Genomic DNA, 20780 nt, shown 5'->3' with positions numbered 1-20780 from the left:
CTTGGAGGGATTATTTCTCTATCTACCAACAGACTGATCATCAGGAGTCAAATTATACCTGATATTAAAAACATAACCAAGTACTAAGTTATGTATCTTAGAGGAGAACTTCCTACTGTTCCTTTGCTGGATGAGCATAATTCCTAATTGCATTTTAAAGTTTATCTTTATAAACTCCAGAGAGCTGGTCTCACACCTCACTTGGTGCCAGGGGACAGTCCTGGCAGGGGTCTTCTTTTTTGTTGATTCTTCTTGAGGCAGTGGAGAGGGAAGAGCATCAGCTGAGGATAAGACTTGGTCTTACAAGAAACACAGGTATGATAGAATTGTCTTACAAGATATTAGGGTTGCTGTATAATAATAAAATGTTTACTTATCTAAGTCTGAGTTACTATGCTACTGTAGCTGAGTTACTTATCTACATCTAAGTTACCATGCTACTGTAGCTGAACTGCCTTCTGTGTTCCTTTGAGGCAGTTTCTGGCACTTAGCACCTCATCCTGAAACAGCAGGAGATGAAGAAAAAGATTAATTGCTAGAGCATTTTCCCTTTTGTCCAGATGCCTCGTGCTTGTCAGGCTAGGGGGAAGTTTTGAGCAATAAACTTCTACTGAACCAAGAGAAGGAAAAACTTTTACCTAGGCAAATATGCATAAGCTCAGATATATTCATATACAGATTCATGAATGTGCTTTTATGCACTTCCATTCAAACTAGTTGTGTTCAACTCGCATGCATTCTCACAATTACATACTTACACAAACACACCGAAATTTACATGTGTATAAGGAGCAATAGACCAAGCACTGGTACAGAAAGAACTCACTTATTCTGTATCAAAAATGAGCTACAACCTTTATTGAACAGAGAAAGAAAAAGCTTCTACCGTTTTAGTGCTAAATGAATTAAATCCAAGTTTGTAAGATAAAAAGCTTTGTTCCTTTTAATAAGACTATCCCTGCCTTGTTATTAAGAGAGGACCTGTTCTGTCCCATGGTAAGAAAAAGCCTGACTGCTTCTTCTGCTCTCTGCAGCTTCTTCTTTTTCCTTTCCCTCTGCATGCTGGAATTTGCTTTCTTAGTTTTTTTGGGTTTCCTATAATCTCTACATTATTCCACTCTGCATTCTCCTTCAAATCTTGCTCCCTCTTCCTATTCTGATATCACAATAATGCTCTTACTCTCAATGCCTTTTCTCACAATTCTATGCCTATACTTCTAAGGTCTTCTTGAGTTCAGTCCAGTCTAAAAAGTGTTCTGTCAAAAAACTTCTCCTCAGCCCTATTCCCTTTCTCAGTTAGTTCTGTTTTTCCTCAGTTCAGTTCTGACTCTTCTCTTTGTCCTCTGTACTTAAACATCTTTCAGAATACATGATCACATGTTAAAAAGTTCATCACAGGTTCACATAAAACTCAAGTCATAAATTGAAATATAAATTTACGACAGAGAATGGTTTTATATGCATATCCATTAGGAGTAATTATCTGACTAAACATCCATCACCTGTCACAGTTCCACAGGTTCACTGAAGGTTTAAAACCATAAATAAGTTATTAGTAAAATTTTGTATAGATAAACCCAGTCAATACTTTATCTTCTTCCCTAGAACCTATAATATATCATGACTTCCCTTTTTATGGCCTTTGGCTAATTGTTTTACAACCTCTTAGAATGTGTTCTAAGTAGAAGAAAATCTAATTACTATCTGAGAGCAATTAACTGTTGACAATTTAGAGAGTAACAGAGTTCTCATTGCAGTTTTGACTATCAAAGAAGGACCTAATAGCAGTTCCAGTATAAAAGAGCTTAATAATCACTGATATAATTTTAGAAATTCTTTTAGAATCATCATTATGACCTAAGAAGTCATCTATTTGTCTCTATAGCATCACTACAAGACAGTATATCTTCATGGATCTTCAGAGATCTGCTCCAAAGGGATGTGCTCTTACTTAGTGATTGTTATAATAATAACAGGAAAAGCATATTAATAGCAGGGATCTTTCCTGAAATAAATTCCCTTATGGCTTTGCCCCATAAGGGTGAACCTGCTACACATTATATAATAATCTGAAGCAGGCCATCTCAGGAAGATCACCTGCTAGTTATTTGCTTGTCCCAAAAAGGCTCCTGAGAACTTGGGTAGCACAATAGAGCTGGTCCTGGTGGCAAACGTAGGGCGAGTTTTCCTGGGGCAGTGCTGGAGATCTTGCCCTGGTGATGTGAGTGTGAGAGAGGTGGCAGACTGTCTAGGTCAGCTACCACTCAGGCCCAGATCCAGGGTTTGATTTGGACTACCTACCCCAGCATCCTTCATCTTCTTAGACTTGAGCTTTGTACAAGGAGATAAAAATGGGTCAATTTAAATTCTTCTACATGCAGACTGCCATTTGAACCAGCACCATTTGTTTAAAATGCTGTATTTTTTCCACTGGATAGCTTTAGCTTCTTTGTCAAAGATCAAGTCACCATAGGTTTGGGGCTTCATTTCTGGGTCTTCAATTCGAATGCATTGATCTACTTTCCTGCCTCTGTACAAATTCAATGCCATTTTTACAATTACTCTATAGTACAGCTTGAGGTCAAGCCTGGTGATTCCCATAGAAGTTCTTTTTATTGTTAAGAATAGTTTTAGTTATTCTAGGTTTTTTGCTATTCCATATGAATTTGAGAATTGCCCTTTCTAACTGTATGAAGAATTGAGTTGGAATTTTGATTGCATTGTATCTGTAGATTGCTTTTGGAAAGATGGCCATTTTTACTATATTAATTCTGCAAATGTATGAGCATGGAAGATCTGTCTATCTTGTGAGGTCTTCTTTGATTTCTTTCTTCAGGGATTTGAAGTTCTTGTCAAACAGACTTTTCACTTGCTTGGTTAGAGTTATACTAAAATATTTTATATTATTTGTGGCTATTGTGAAGGGTGCTGTTTCCCCAATTTCTTCCTCATCTTGTTTATCCCTTGAATAGAGGATTGTTAGAGTTAATTTTATAACCAGTCTCTTTGCTGAAGTTGTTTATGAGCTGCAGGACTTCTCTGGTAGAATTTTTGTGATTGCTTATGTATACTTTGTATCATCTGCATGTAGTGATATGCTGACTTCCTCCCTCCTGAGTTGGATCCCTTTGATCTCTTTTTGTTGTCTATGTTCTGGCTAGAAGTTCAAGTACTCTGTTGATTAGGTAGATAAAGTGCGGGCACCCTTGTTTTGTCTCTGATTTTAATGGGATTGTTTTGAATTTGTATTTAGTTTAATATTGGCTATTGGGTAGATATATATTGCTTTAATTATATTTAGGTATGTACATTGAATTACAGATCTCTCACATATATTTATGTGAATGGATGTTGAATTTTAAAAAAGGCTTTTCAGCATCTAATGTGATGATCATTTGTGGTTTTTTCTTCCAGTTTGTTTATATAGTGGATTACATTGATGGATATCTCTATATGGAGCCATCCCTGCATTCCTGGGATGAAGCCTATTTGATCATGAAGGATGACCATTTTGATGTGTTTGCATATTCAGTTTGTGAGAACTTTATTGAGTATATCTGTATCTATAATTATTAGGAAAATTGGTCTGTAGTTCTCTTTCTATAATGGATCTTTGTGGTTTAGGTATCAATGTAACTATGGCTTCATAGAAAGAATCTGTTTCTATTTTATGGAATAGTTTGAGGAGTATTGGTATTAGAACTACTTTGAAGGCCTCATAGAATTCTGCATTGAAACCATCTGGCCCTGGACTTTTTTTGGTTGGGGAACCTCTAGTGACTGTTTCTATTTCGATGGGAGTTACATGGCTGTTTAGATGATATATATGATCCTGATTTAACTTTGATACCTGGTATCTGTCTAGGAAATAATCCATTTCATCCAGGTTTTCCAGTTTTGTTGAATATAGTGAATATAGACTTTTGTAATAGGGTCTGATTTTTTTTTAATTTCCTCAGTTTCTGTTGTTATGTCTCCCTTTTAATTTCTGATTTTATTTGGATAATGTTTCTGTGCCCTCTTGCTACTCTGGTTAAGGTTTTATCTAACTTGTTAATTTCTCAAAGAACCAGCTCCTAGTTTTGTTGGTTTTTTTTTTGTATAATTCTTTTTGTTTATACAGGGTTGATTTGAGCCCTGAGTTTGATTATTTCTTGTTTTCTACTCCTCTTGGGTATATTTGTTTCTTTTTGTTCTAGAACTTTAAGATGTGCTCTTAAGCTTCTAATGTATGACCTTTCCAATTTCTTTATGGAGGCACTCAGAGCTATGGTTTTTCCTCTTAGCACTGCTTTCATTGTGTTCCATAAGTTTGGGTATGTTGCACCTTCATTTTCTTTGAATTCTAAAAAGTCTTTAATATCTTTATTTCTTCCCTGTCCAAGTAATTATTCAGTTGATACTTTTTCAGCTTTCACATGTATGTGGGATTTGTTTTTGTTGCTATTGAAGACTAGTCTTTGTCTGTTTTGGTCTAATAGAATATGTGGCATTAATCCAATGTTCTTTTATCTGTTGAGGTTTCTTTTGTGTCTGAATATATGGTCCACTTTTGAGAAAGTGTCATGAAGTTCTGAGAAGAAAGTATATTACATTTTAATGGTTATCTTCATCAAATCATCTTTCAGAGCAATTTTTATCTCCCTTAATTGGTAAGTCCTTTTTCTTTTCTTGTATACTTCTGTCTTTAATTTCAAAAACTTAATCTGTCTATGGCATGTTCTGTGTATCTGGAATCAAACGTTGCACAAAGTTCTCTAAACCAGTAACTACAAGGACATGGATGATCAACTCAGTGTTTGCCCTTGTTGGTTTTTCTTAATTTGCAATAGAATAGTATCAACTGTATGATGCCTCCTGTCTACTCTTTCACTCGACTTCTTTTTTCATTTTTCACTTATGTTGGGATGATTCCTTACAAATTTTTCTTTGACTGCTTGCTCATCATATCACTGCTGTTTTTCCTTTCTGTACCAACAGTTGCTATGGTGAAATACTGACCAAAACCAAGTTGTAGTGGAAAGGTTTTATCTGATCTTTACTTCAATGCCACTGTCCGTCATTGAGGTGGAAACTCAAAGATGGAAACTGGAGTCAGGAAGTGAAGCAGAGACCATGAATGTACAGTGCTTATTGGCTTGCTATCAATGGCTTCCTCAATTGCTTTCTTTATAATACATAGATAAGACCATCTGCCCAGAAGTGATACTGTCTACAATGAGAAAGACCTTCCTCCATTTATCATTAAGCAAAAATGTTTACAGAAGTATTCACAGGCCAGTCTAATGGAGGCACTTTCTTAAATACTAAGCCCTCTTCCCAGATAACTATAACTGGTTTCAAGTTGACAAAAATTCACTTATCATGTCACTCAGCTACAGAATGATAGCAGTGCTCATTTACCCAGTTTATTTTCTGGCCTCAAATATAAAGTAGGATAGTGTGAGTCAGCTCCCCACTCCATAGAGTAACTGGAAATAGATGAGTGGGAAGGTGCTACTTCTTCATTTGTGTTTGTGTAAAGTATGGCCCAAGGAGTTTCTGTTGGGCTACAGCTACAGTCTCACCATTTATTCTTAACAGCTTTGGTATCTGTATCTTCCTGGGTTTGAAAGCTCTTCAATATCACTAGTAAATGAAACCATAAAATTCAAGAAACTCACTGCTGGTTTATCCCATTAGTTCTGAGGTACCGAAGCAGTTCCTCTCCTTTCCTTTGTAAATGTCCCATAATTACTTTTTGAAATAATGTGTACCAAAACTCTTTACTACAATTCTCACTTGTTTTAAAGAATGTTACAATTAAGCATGATAGCTAAGAGTTGGAGGTCTCCATATTTATAATTGAAAAAGCTTTCTAAGAACAATGTGTCACCTCATAGCTGATTCTAGATCCTGTCTAGATCACAATCTGTACTACCATGATGACATTTCAGTAGTTTCTAAGACATAGTAAGTAATGTAAATCTTTGGAGGTTTTGAGAAAAAAAGGTATTTTCTTTAGATTTGTATGGCTATGGCTGATGTGTGAAGAATAAATTAGAAGAGAGTAAGGACAGGAGAAAACCTTTTTAAGGTTGTCTAGGCTTATCCATATAAAAAGAATAAACAGAGATATACATATATAAGCATAGTCATATATGCAGACATTCAAGAACATAATGCAAAAGAGATTTGAAATAATTGGGCTTCAAGCTATAGAAACAAGCAGTACATAATATTGGCATATAAACACACATATCAACTTATGGAATCAAGTTGAAGGCCCAGACATGAATTCAGACACTTATGAACACCATATTTTTGATGAAGAAGTTAGCGATATTGGGTAAATGCATCTTCAGCAAATGGTGCTGATCATACTGGATGTCCGCATGTAGAGGGATACAAATAGATTCATATTTACAACACTTCACCATACAAATATCTAAGTAATTCAAATATTTCAATATAAAATCAGACACACTGAACCTGATAGAAGAGAAAGTGGGGGACAGCCTAGACTGCATTGATACAGGAAACAACTAATTGAATAAGAATGCTGGTGCTTCCTGCACAAAGATCAACAATTAATGAACAGGACCTCTGAAAACTTAAAAGTTTCTGTAAAGCAAAGTACACCTTCAACTAGACAATGATATAGTCTATGGAATTGGAAAAGACTTTTATCAACGTTATATGTGATAAAGGCTTAACATACAAAATATATAAAGAACTCAGGAAACTGGAGATTAACAAGTCAAACAGCACAACTTATAAACATGGTGCAGATCTAAAGAGAGAAATCTCAATAGAGAAATCCCAAATGGCTAATAAACACTTAAAGAAATTTCCTACAGACTTAGCTATCAGAGTAATGCAAATAAAAACTACTTTGAGATTCTACTTTATACTTGTCAGAATGATTAAGATCAGTAATATGACTGATAGCTCATGCTGCCAGTGACATGGAGCAAGTGGAATACTCCTCCATTGCTCACAGGACTGCATATTTGCACAACCACCATGGAAATCAATATGACAGTTCCTGAGACAGATCAGAATAGATCTACTTAAGTGTGGGTTTCACTTTTCCTTGGGGGTCTTTGACCACTGCCCCACCAGGGCTCCAACCAGAAGTAACAAGGTGGGTTCTGACAACTGTATGATGTACAGTCTTCTGGAGACAGTTTCAGTGAGACAGGTCTACTTTATTGCTCCAGTGGTAGGATATATAAAGATTTTTATGGGTAGTAGTGAAAAGGGATAATTGGTCACAATACAGTACCTAAAGATGAAAGAGTGATATTCATGTAGTAAATCATGAGGCACTTTCAGAAAACACAACAGTTTCCTGTATAATTAAGTTTAAGCCAAAGCCAGTGTCAGGAAAGAAAAGGTTTACAAGTTGGGGAAAAATACTGCCAAGGTCCTTGGCTGTTATTTGTTCCTTGGGCTGAAAGGAGGGGGCTGCTGGAGGCTTGCCAGAGCTCAGTCAAACTGAATGCGAAGGGTATTGATTTCAAGAGCCATTTTTGTTTTCTTTTTAGTGTTTTAAACCTTCAATTCATTATAGATAGAAAACATCAGAAATATATATCTCATTGACATTATATTGCATTATTAACAGATGTATTTTTAAACAAAACCCTTCTGTTATCATATTTATTATTTTTATCATTGTATCTATATCCATAATAATAGAGATTGCCTGAGCCTTTCTTATCATAATTCTCTCCCCTCCCCCATAAGGTTTCAACCTGATTGATGTTGTTCAACAAAACTTTTAAAGTCATGATTATTTTGTAACCATCGGTTAATTTTTTTAGTTACTTTTTTCTAGTAACCATTATACACCAACAAAGACATTTCAATTATCTAATAAATTTTAAAGTGTTTACACACACACACACACACACACATATATATATATATATATATATATATATGACAAACTCAATTATTAACAGTTTAAACAATTCAGCACTTATGAAATCAATACCAAGTGCTTTACCTTAATGCTATAAAACTTGACTGCTATTAAGAAAAGCTCCCACATATGAATGCATGAAAGTGTATCTTCAAAACCTCATCAGAGAACAATTTATAATCCTATCTTTTACAAGTCTGATTTTTAGGACAGGAATTGCATAACATTTTATCCCAACTCAAACGTATCTCCAGAGACCCTGGTTAGCTCGTACCATATGCACTGGTTCAGGATAATTTTAATCCTGAGTTTTTTATATCAACTTTTTATTAATGATATTATAGATTATTAATCATATATCATGAATTATAAATCAATATTTTATAATGAAGACATACAAAACACAGTAACCTAATATACTTGACTGATCAGAAATAACATTTTTTTATTTTTTAAATTTTTTTTAGCTATAATATTAAGGGAGGGGCTCCTTGCTACCCGTTGGATCTAATTCTCATAGGCATGGATGTTTTATAGTAAAATTGGCCATCCTGCTTTCTTACTAAAACATCTGAGAAGCTGATGGACCTTTTAAGAGCAGCCTACACAGAGCCTCTTGATCCAGACAGACGGCAGGGCTCCAAGGCAGCTCCACTTTATCAGTTTTTGTTGTTCCAATTCATCTTCATTTTTTCCTTCTAAAAATCCTTAAAATGAGTTAAAACTAAGTTAAAGGGGCGATCAGTCGTGAAATGAAGTTTTAACCGTTTTTCTCCAGACCAAGATGTCCCACCAAAAGCACCTAGATGTTCTACTGTGCAGGAGTTAAAATTAAAAAGAGAGTTGATTGATCCGCTGGCCATTTGTTCCTACAAAAGATAGTTTACCCAACTAGGTAGAGTTATGCTTCGATTCTCTGCCAAGCCTCTTAACTCCTTGAAGTGTAATTGGACTAGGTCCAGTGGAATGGAGCTGGATGACTGCCCCATGGTGTCTCTCAAGGTAATAAGTGAGAACAAATAATCCGCAAGCACAAAAAGATGCAATAAGCCTATAGGAGTTTGAAAGGGAAACCAAATGAAGCTGATGGCAGCCTCTCCTATGCAAGCAGTCCAGTCTAAAACTAGCCTCCACCAAACCATGGGTTTGGTCAGAGTTCTTTGCCTCCCACTGCCACTGAGAAGGATCAGGAGACAGTGATTTCTCTTGTCCTCGAACATGGCTACTACAACCTGTCAGCCTCTACCAAAGTCTGGGTCAAATCATACAAATGGGAGCTTTTCATCTCTACCACAGAGAGTTCAGAAGTGTCTCTGGAATGAATCAGCCAGGAGGAAGTCTATAGCACAACTGTCCTGGGTCTGGTAGGCTCCAGGTTGTGTCAGTCAAAGAAACGGAGAAGGAGAAATGAAAAGTCCACCCTATATTGAACAGAGCAGACTTCCCAAGCAAGACAGGATAAGAGACAAAAGCACAGAGGAGGGCCTCAACTCGCTTATAGTTGTAGATCCAATTGCACCCCTAAAATGCTCTATTATCACGTTGGGGGTCCTCAGTAATCCCACTGGATGAGCCCCCAAATATTAGGATCCAAGAGTCACTGAAAGAAGACCCCAGAATCAAATAGTATGCAGACACAAAGAGCATTTATTGTGCAGAAATTACCAGAATGAAGTCAACCATTCATCAAAATAAAGAACCGGACAAAGTTGCACAGGTCTTTTTTTTTTTAGAGAACTAGGAGGATTTTAGCTAGGGTTAGGTAATCTGAAATCACTGGTTGGTTCAGAGAATGTTACAGTAGTCGACTTCTGATTGACTGTTATATTAGTTTCACTATATTTGGTGAGAAATTCCAGGGACTGACCGAGCTCCGAGCTTATCCTTCCATTGAGAGCCATTAATGCTATGGACAGTCCATTGTCCATCGCTCCCTCTGAGGTGCCCAATCTCCTTCCCTGAGAAACTGAAGCTTTTTCCATTCCCAAGGTTTTTAACTTTAAGGGGATCTCTCAACATAGGTTTATGATTCCATGACAAATATCTTGTAGACTTTGTTTACTGATGAAATCCTTTAACATCACAGGCTCTGGGTTCCATGGAACAACAGAATATAGGGCTGTAATTCTCAAGATATGAGAGTCAGCCTGCTTCTAGCTGGGTGAACATGGATAAAATTAATATTTGAGGTTGAATATTCATCCTTGGTCTCTGTGGGCAATCACATTATTTCCTTCCAATGTGCGACAGCTAGAAAACATCTTTCTGTTAGGAAAGGATTTGATAAGTGTACGAATAAGCACATCCTAACATTATGGTAAATAGTAATCACATAGCAGCTGGTGATTACACTGATAGTACAATGTACTGATAGTAAAGCATTGTTTTAATACCAAGTGTTTAAAATATTTAATATGTTTCTCATCAGTCTTCCCATTTATAATTTTAGTATGAGTTCTTATTAAATCTTCCAATATCTTATTTCTTGCTATAAAAATTGGTCTAATGTATTCAGGCAGCTGATATTCTAGATGGCCCATGTCATAAACAAGGTCTCTTGTTGGTAGCAAAACGCTGACCTGATACGTCACCCAAATGAACACATGCTCTTCATTTTATTGTCAGTCTTAACATATAGTATACAGCGTACTGTACAGAGTAAATATACAGAGAAAACTGAATTCATTCTGCCTGTGGTTCATAGTCTTCTCTTTTTTAATTTATCCCCCAGTCCATCCCATAATCCCACCCCCTGTCTCCATGAGGATGTCCCCATCCCTTACCCTCTACCCCCAGCCCTACTAGAGCTCCCAACTCCCTGGGGCTTCCAAGTCTCTTGAGGGTTAGGTGCATCTTCTCTGACTAAACACAGACAGGGCATTCATCTGCTGTATATGTGTTGGGGGCCTCATATCAGCTGATATATGCTGCCTGGTTGGTGGTCCAGTATCTGAGAAATCTCAGGGGTACATGTTAGTTGAGACTGCTGGTCCTCCTACAGAGCTACCCTCCTCCTCAGCTTCTTCGAGATTTCCATAATTTAAGTGCAGGGGGCAGCAGCTTCTGTCCCTTGGACTGGTGTAAGTATCTGCATCTGACTCAGCTGCTTGTTGGGTCTTTCAGAGGTCAGTCATGATAGCCCAGGGATCCACCTGGGGATCCATCACATATACGGCCACCAAAACCAGACACTATTGTCGATGCCAAGAAGTGCTTGCTGACAGGAGCCTGATATAGCTGTCTCCTGGGAGGCTCTGCCAGAGTCTGACAAATGCAGAGGCAGATGCTTGCAGCCAAACATTGGACTGAGCATGGGGTCCCTAATGGAGGAGTTAGAGAAAGGACTGCAAGAGCTTAAGGGGTTTGCAACCCATAGGAAGAAAAACAATATCAACCAACCACATGCTCCAAAGCTCCTAGGGACTAAACCACCAACCAAAAAGTATACATGGAAAGACCCAAGGATCCATCTATGTATGTAGCAGAGGATGGCCTTATCTGGCCTCAATGTGAGGAGAGGCCCTTGGTCCTCTGAAGGTTAGATGCCTCAGTATAGAGAAATGCCAGATCAGGGAGGCAGGAGCAAGTGGGTGGGTGGGGAGGTGAGAGTGGGTGGGTTTGTTTGGGAGCACCTTCATAGAAACAGGCAGAATGAGGATAGGATAGGGAGTTTACAGAGGAGACACCAGTAAAGGGCAATGTAAATTAAAAAAAATAATCCAATAAAAAAAGAAATGTATGGTAAAGCAAAACCCCTCTATCTATGATCAATAAAGAGAAAAGACAAAGATTATTCTGGGTGCAAAAACTCCTTTATGGCATGTCTCTAATGCAGTAAAAATTGCCCTCTAGGTTTAGCCTCTCTGATACTAACCCTCAAAACAGCACTAGGGCACCCATATTTACCAAACACATAAAACATTGGGAGAAGAAGCAATCCTTACTTGAGTTGATGATGAATTTTTTAAATATGAAAATAAATCCAAACTTTTCAGCAGATAATATTTTACAAGTTTCAATTTACACTCTTAATTAGAACTTCATTTTATTTATTTAAAGTAACTTAGTATGTCCCTGTTATGTCTTTGCTAATTTGAAAATTGTATTCTGATATATATCACAATTCTCATTCACTAATAACATCAGAAGACTTCTTAAATCACAGACACTCACACTCCTTTTAATATTATTATATCTTAGAGACTTTTTGGCTATAGCAATCCCATAGCATATTTCCCACAACAGATTTCTCTATGAACATGTTTTCCTGCCTATATGTCTCTTAAGAGCATCTTTAATTTCATTATTTCTGAGGCTATAGATGAGTGGATTCAACATGGGGATCACCACTATATAGAACACAGACACCACCTTGTTCTGGTCTGTAGAGTAGCTAGACTTGGGCATCAGGTAGATGAGCGTGACAGTACCATAGAACAGAGTGACTGCTGTGAGGTGGGAGGTGCAGGTGGAGAAGGCCTTGTGGCGGCTCCCAGTGGAGCGCATCTTCAGAATGGTGATGAGGATATAGATATAGGAGACAGCTATGATAAGCACTGTGATCACAATGACAGTACCACTAGAAATTGTGACAAGAACAATAAAGACACTGTCCTCAGAACAGGAGAGCTCAACTAAAGGAGTAAAATCACAAAAAAAAATGATTGATTCTATTTGGTCCACAAAAGAAGAAAGAAAAAAATGAAAGGGTGAAGGAGGAAGCATTCAGAAAACCACTTATGTATGCTACTACAAGCAACTGGACACAGACTTGTGTTGACATTTTGGTTGAATAAAGCAGTGGACTACAGATTGCCACAAAGCGATCATAAGCCATGGCAGCTAGAACAAAGCACTCAACTGTCCCAAAGAAAGCACCTGAACCAAGCTGGATGCCACACCCTAGGGTGGTAATGGTATTTTTCTCCACCAGGAAGTTAACAAGCATATTAGGTGTGACAGAAGATGAGTAGCCTATATCAGCAGAACCCAAGTGACTGAGAAAAAAGTACATGGGGTGATGGAGCTGAGACGAGACTCTGATGAGAAGGATGGTGCTGAGGTTCCCAGACACAGTCACCAGGTAGATGCAGAGGATGATGGTGAAGAGGACAATTCTAAGGACTGGGTCATCTGTTAAGCCCAATAAAATGAACTCTGTCACTGTTGTGTGGTTCCCATCCTCTTGGAAAGCCATGGGACAGTGTAGCTGCTGCTAGATTAAGGCTATGATGGAGACATTATGGAAAGGCATTTTCATTTATGTAGCATCATTTTCATTCACACAAACAAGAAGATATCACAAATAAATATATCATTTAAAGAGAATGTAACAGTTAAATCAGACAAAGTTTTATTTAAGTCTCTTGGTATGCATACATTTATGTGTAATTTATGTGTTAATATAATTTTATTTATTTTTATATGTTTTTTGACTTTCTTCATTGTAATTTTATTGAAAATGAATTTCTTTTTTCATACAATACATTCTGACCACCATTTTTGCTTCCTTTGTACCTCCTAGATTGCCCCTCACACAGGGACACCTTCCTTTTCCCCCAGATCAACTCCCTTTCTGTTTTCCTTGAAAAAGTTGCAGGCTTCCAAGGAACAACCACACATGAAAAAATAACTTACTGTAAGAGAAGACAAAAGATTTCATAATGACGCTGGACAAGGCAGGAGGAAGAAAAGAATCTCAAAGAATGGAATAAAGTCACAGACACACATGCTTTTACTACTACCAGTCCAACAAAAACACTAAGCTAACATCTGTAGGTTCACAGAGGCCATGTTGCAGACACATGCAGGTCCTGGTGTTTACTGCTTCAGTCTCTGTGAGCCAATATGAAGCCTGCTTATATGATTATAAACACAAATACTAGAAACCTTCCTTCATATAATGTATCTCTTATTTTTTTAATTTAATTTTTAATTTAGGCATATTTTTTAAATATGCCTATATGGTTTTTTCTAAAGTTTTAAAAACTTCAGACTTATATAAACAGCAAAATTATAAATACCACGAGCAATTAAAATACAAAATACCAGAATTATATAATCGTGACTAATTTTAACTGATAGTTCACTAAGCACAAGGACACAACATAGAATTTAACATAGAGGTTTTTGATTTGTAATTACATTTACAATTTCTATTTCATTGAGAATATTTAGTTTGATAACTAATAAATGGCTTAAGACTACATAAGAATTTGACAATGATGATATAAACTGTAGACAGGCTAAACTTGATCTAACTTTTAAGTAACTATTATTTATGAAAGAGTCAGAATGAAATTAAGAACACATACAAATTTGAGACATATGTAGTAGGATGGTTTTGCTTAATACACAAAATTCAGGTATCTTAATACATAGTTCATATTGTCTGTTAGTGAAGCATGGCTACACTGAGACAAATTTTCTTATTAGAACTTGGAAAACTAGAAAGAAATCAGGTTTTTTTCTAACTGGAGCATGATGGAATAAAATCACATGGTTGTCTACAAAGAACCATTGTGAGTAATTATTCAACCTAAAAATTTAAGTTTACCCAGGCTCATACCATGCAGGCACTTTTATCTCAGGATTTTTAACATTATACCTTCTCTTCATCTAAAATATCTGGTGGTTGTGACACTAGAACATTGAGTCAGTAAGCAAAGTATGTATTTCCATCAGACAATACCAACAGTATGCCTTCAAAGCACTTCAAAAATAGGGGCTTTGCCTGAGGAGTACTGGCTTCTGGATTCATCAGTGAATAGATAAATAATAACCTTTTTTTTTTTTTTTTTTTTTTTTTGAGCTGGGGACCGAACCCAGAGCCTTGGCGCCCAAGGTAAGCGCTCTACCACTGAGCTAAATCCCCAGCCCAAATAATAACCTTTTAACAATGGAGGTTACCTGGACATTTATAGGTATTTGAATGTGGAAATACAAATTAATTCAGCTAGTTTTTGGTCTAGATTATTGACTTTTCCCTCTTGACTTGTATGCCCCTAAAGTTTATAAATTTTAATACCTCTTCAAAGGATAAAGTATTCTGCAAAGACAAAGGCCAGATAGTATACCAGATTTGCCCATAAAACTCAAAACTTACCTTTTTGAACTAGTATTCATTGCACAGTAACAAGATCAAGGTCACTTTGCTTTTGTAGCTACTCAACTGTCTCCTGGTATCATTGTTATTGAGTACAGCCCTGATGAGACTGTGGATTCAACTGTGAATTCAAGTCACTGAGGATCATTATCTCATTTTCAGTTATTTTCACACAAACACAACTACTTTTCAAGGAGTTTGCAGTCTCTAGTGGTATTTTCCTCTTATGTAACAATTAGCATGCTTCTTCATCTGATAATTATTCAAAGAATATGTTAAAATTTTGTCAGCCAAAATACTGGTTTTCTTCTTTTCTTTAAAAAAAAAGAAAGAAAAAAAAAACAAAGGAAAAAAAAGCCAGTAACTTTTTAAGAACATCTCTCCCTTGATACTGATGTGAAAGAGTTCCAAGACTTGGACTTTAAAAATATGTCACTCCCTGATTACCCAGAATGTATGGGTAAATAACAACAAAGGAAACCAAATTTTGTTATACAGAAAAACTCATTTCTTAAAAACATTTTTCTTTCAATTTCACTCTGGACATCTCTACACATAACCCATTCTAAAGCCTTTGATGAGAGGAGAGGCAACTGTTACACAGCCTGTCCTCTCATTCCCTCTTTCTCTGAGACAGAGTCTCATGATGTAATCCTTAAACTCAGAAATCTGTGACTGACTCCTCCCATGTCATAATTTTCATCAACTTCAAAAGTTACAGTTACATTTCTTAGTACTTAGGACCAATTCTCTTTTTTTTCTTTTTTCTTTTCTTTTTTTTTAGGACCAATTCTCTTATACTTTAACTTATCTCTTTTATTTTACTTTTATTGAAAATATTGTTACTTTTGTAAAATATACATGATTTTGGTTACTGATCCTTTATCTACCCTCAGGTCCTCCCCACTTCACCACCCTTCCAACTCCATACTTTCTCTGCCTGTCTTTAGGTCTCTTTTTCTACTCTTTTCTTCCTTTTTCCCTCTCTTCCTCTCTCCCTCTCTGCCTCTCTCTTTCTCATTCTTTCTTTCTTCTTTCTTTCTTTCCTTCTTTCTTTCTGTGTCTCTTTCTCTGTCTGTCTTTCTCTCTTAAAAGAAAGGTTAAATAAAAAGATAAGCAAATAAGAATAAAACAAAATGAATGAAAACTCAGGTGACAACAAATGCTGGTGAGGATGTGGAGAAAAAGGAACACTTCTTCATTGTTTGTGGGATTGCAAGGTGATATAACCACTCTGGAAATCAGTCTGGAGGTTCCTCAGAAAATTGGACATAGTGCTAGCTGAAGATCCAGCTATACCACTCCTGGGCATATACCCAAAAGATGCTCCAAAATATAATAAGGATACATGCCCCACTATGTTCATCGCACCCTTGTTGCTCTAAAAGCCAGAAGATATTGTATAAATGTCATACAGACCATAAGAGAACAAAATGCCAGACAAGGTTACTATAACCAGCAAAACTCTCAAGCACCATATATGGGGAAACCAAGATATTCCATTACAAAATCACATTTACACAATCTTGTTCTACTAATCTAGCCCTACAGAAGATAATAGAAAGAAAAGTCCAATACAAGGAAAGAAACTACACCCAAGAAAAAAGCAAGAAATTAATCTTCTCACAACAATCAAAAAGAAGAGAACAGCACAAATATAAGCTCACTTCTAATAGCAAAAGTAAAGGGAAGCAGTAATCACTGGTCATTAATATCTCTCAACATCAATGAACTTAATTCCCCAATAAAAAGACAGAGGCTAACAGACTCGATATGTTATCAGGACCCAGGATTTTGCTGCATACAAGAAGTGTACTTCAGTGACAGAGACAAATACTATCTTAAAGAAAAAAGGCTGGAAATTTTTTTCCAAGCAAATAGTTCCAAGAAACCAGCTGGAGTAGCAATTCTAGTATTCAATAAAACATGCTTTCTACTTAAAGTTATCAAAAAAAAAGATGGGGAAGATACTACATATTCACCAAATGGAAAATCCAACAAGATGAACTCTATACTTGAACATATATGTCCCAAGTGCAAGGGCACCCACGTTTTAAAAGAAACGTTTATAAAGCTCAACACACATTGAACATCACATAATAGTAGTGGGAGACATCAACACCCCAACCTCAATAATGAACAGATCATGGAAACAGAAAGTAAAGAGACACAGTAAAGCTAACAGAAGTAGTGAAACAATTGGACTTTACAGATATCTACAAAACATCTCACACTAAAACAAAAGAATATAAATTCATTCCAGCACCTCATGGTACTTTCTCCAAAATTGACCATATAATCAGACACAAATAAAGCCTCAACTAGTACAAGAAGATTGAAATAATCTGATACTTCCTATCAGATCAACATGGATAAAGACTGATCTTCTTAACAACAAAACAGCAGAAAGCCCATGTACACATGAAAGCTGAACAACTCTCTACTCAGTGAAAACTTGGTCAGGTAAGAAATACAGAAAAAAATTAAAAACTTCTCTTTTGTTTTTAATTGGATATATTTCTTTATTTTCATTTCAAATGTTATTCCCTTTCCCAGTTTCCTGTCCATAAGCTGCCTATCCCATCTTCCTCCCCAAAAGGGTGTTCCCCCCATCTGCCTCCTCTTACTGCATCCCCCACTCTGACATTCAGCAGAACATACCCAACTTGTGTGACCCAATGAAACCAGTGCTAAGAAGAAAACTGATAGCTCTGAGTCCATCCATAAATAAGTTGGAAAGATCCTACACTAGTAGATTAACAGACACCAGAAAGATCTAGAACAAAAAGCAGCAAATACACCCAAGAACAGTGCTTAAGGGAAAACTCATAGCTCTTAGTGCCTCCAAAAGGAAACTGGAGAGACCATACACCAGCAGCTTGACAGCACACCTAAAAGCTCTAGAACAAAAAGAAGCAAATACACCCAAGAGGAGTAGACAGCAGGAAATAATCAAACTCAGGGCTGAAATCAACCAAGTAGAAACAAAAAGAACTACACAAAGAATCAACAAAACCAGGAGCTGGTTCTTTGAGAAAATCAACAACAGAGATCAAGCCTTAACAAGACTAATCAGAGGACACAGAGACAGTATCCAAATTAACAAAATCAGAACTCAAAGGGGAGACATTACAAAGGAACCTGAAGAAATTTAAAAAAAACCATCAGGTCCTTCTACAAAAGGCTATACTCAACAAAACTGGAAAATCCAGATAAAATGGATGATTGTCTAGACAGATACCAGGTACCAAATTTATACCACGGTCAGACACATTATATAAACTGTCCCCAATCCCCTAATAATATAGAAGCAGTCATTAAGAGTCTTCCAACTGAAAAGCCCACGATCAGATGATTTTAGTGCAGAATTCTATCAAACCTTCAAATAAGACCTAATACCAATACTTCTCAAACTATTTCACAGCATAGAAGCAGAAGGAACATTACCCAACACATTCTATGAAGCCACTGTTACACTTATATAAACTACATAAAGAACCAACAAAGAAACAGAACTTCAGACTTCAGGCCAATATCTCTCATGAATATTGACTCAAAATACTCAATAAATTTCTTCCAAACTGAATCCAAGAACACATCAAAATGATCATTCACCATGATCAAGTACCTTTCATCCTATGGATGCAGAAATGTTTAAATATATGGAAATTGATCAATGCAATCCACTATACAAACAAACTCAAGGGAAAATATCTGACTATCTCATTAGATGCTGAAAAAGACTTTGAAAAAAATACAACACCACTTCATGATAAAAGTATTGAAATTCAAGGTCCATACCTTTTTTAGTCAGGGCTATTATTCCCGCACCAAACCTCATGAACAAGAAGCAAGTTGGGGAGGAAAGTGTTTATTGAGCTTATGATTCCATATTGCTGTTCATCAGCAAAGGAAGTCAGGACTGGCACTCAAGTGGGTCAGGAAGCAAGAGCTGGTGCAGAGACCGTGGGCAGATGCTACTTACTGGCTTCCTTTGCCTGGCTCACTCAGCTTTCTTTTTATAGAACCCAAGACTACCAGACCAGGGATGGTACCATCCACAATGTGCCCTCCCACCTTTAGTCACAAGTTGAGAAAATGTCTTGTAGTTGGATCTTATGGAGGCATTTTCCTCAAGAGAGGCTCCTTTCTCTGTGATAACTGTAGTATGTGTCAAGTTGACATACAACAGCATCCAGCATCAAAACATAATAAAAGGAATATACAGAGAACAAATAGCCAACATCAAACTAAATAGAGTGAAACTTGAAGCAATTCCTCTAAAATCAGGGACAAGACAAGGCTGCTCAGTTTCCTCCTATTTATTCAATATAGTATTTGACACTCTAGCTAGTGCAATTAGGCAACAAGAGGAAATCAAAGGGATACAAATTAGAAAGGAGATTGTCAAGATATCACTATTTGTGGATTATATAATAGAATATGTAAGTGATCACAAAAATTTATGAGAGAACTCCTATAGCAAAGTGACGGAAATTAACTCAAACAAATCAGTAGCCTTCCTCTACTCAAAGGATAAAAGGGTTGAGAAAGAAGTAGGGAAATGGTACCCTGTACAATAGTCACAAATAATAGAAAATATCTTGGTGTGACTCTCACCAAGCAAGTGAAAGATCTGTATGACCAGAACTTCAAGTCTCTGTAGAAAGAAATCAAAGAAGACCTCAGAAGAGGGACATATCTCCCATACTCATGGATCAGCATTTAACAGAGTAAAAATGTCAATCTCACCACAATATATAATAATAAATATCGGGTTGGGGATTTAGCTCAGTGGTAGAGCGCTTGCCTAGGAAGCGCAAGGCCCTGGGTTCGGTCCCCAGCTCAGAAAAAAAAAGAACCAAAAAAAAAAATCTTGGTATGAGTCTAACCAAGCAAGTGAAAGATCTATATAAATAGCTATTTTGCCCAAAACAGATTCAATGCAATCCCCATCAAAATTCCAACTCAATTCTTCGTAGAGTTAGAAAAAGCATATTGCAAATCCATTTGGAATAACAAAAACACTAGGATAGTGAAAACTATCCTCAACAATAAAAGAACTTCTGGGGGACTCACCATCTCTGACGTCAAGCTGTACTTTAGAGCAATAGTGATAAAAAAAAAACAAATCACATAGTATTGGAACAGAGACAGTCAGGGAGATTAACAGAATAGAATTGAAACCACCTTGAGATTCCACATCAATTAAATCAGAATAGCTAAGAACAAAATATCAGGGGACAGCAGATGCTAGCAGGGATATGGAGAAAGGGGAACACTTCTCCATTGCTGGTGGGATTGCTAACTGGTAAAACCACTGTGGAAATCAATTTGGAGGTCCCTTAGAAAATTGGAAATAGATCTACCTAAAGACACAGCTATCCCACTCCTGGGCATATACCTAAAAGTTGCCCTACTATGCCACAGGGGCACATGTTCCACGATGTTCATAGTGGTCTTATTTTTGATTCTAGAAGCTAGAAACAAACCAGATGTCACACAATTGAAGAATAGATACAGGAAATATGGTTCATTTACACAATGGAATACTATTAAGAATGAGGATACCATGAGTTTTTCAGGCAAATGAATGGAACTAGAAAATATCCTGAGTGAGGTAACTCAGACCCAAAAGGACATGCATGGTATATATTCACCAACAGCTAGCCTAAAAAATATATAATCTCCAGAACTCAAGAAAGTTAACAAGCCAAAAGGCCCAAATGAGACTGCCTCAATCCCACTTGGGAGGGTAAAGAAAGC

At 36.8% G+C, this 20780-nt stretch overlaps 1 protein-coding gene across 1 annotated transcript; it reads right to left on the bottom strand.

The window, feature by feature from the left end:
* Positions 1-12160: 12160 nt before the first annotated feature.
* On the bottom strand, positions 12161-13106 carry LOC116894208 (olfactory receptor 502-like). The gene is given in 2 exon segments (XM_032895920.1): positions 12161-12568; positions 12570-13106. Coding segments are annotated over 2 exon segments (945 nt in total).
* Positions 13107-20780: the final 7674 nt, after the last annotated feature.

The sequence above is a fragment of the Rattus rattus genome, chromosome 2 (genome assembly GCF_011064425.1).
Source record: "Rattus rattus isolate New Zealand chromosome 2, Rrattus_CSIRO_v1, whole genome shotgun sequence".
Classification (NCBI taxonomy): Eukaryota; Metazoa; Chordata; class Mammalia; order Rodentia; family Muridae; genus Rattus; species Rattus rattus.
The sequence above is the reverse complement of the archived record's forward strand: the minus strand, read 5'-3'. Positions and strand labels throughout refer to the sequence as shown.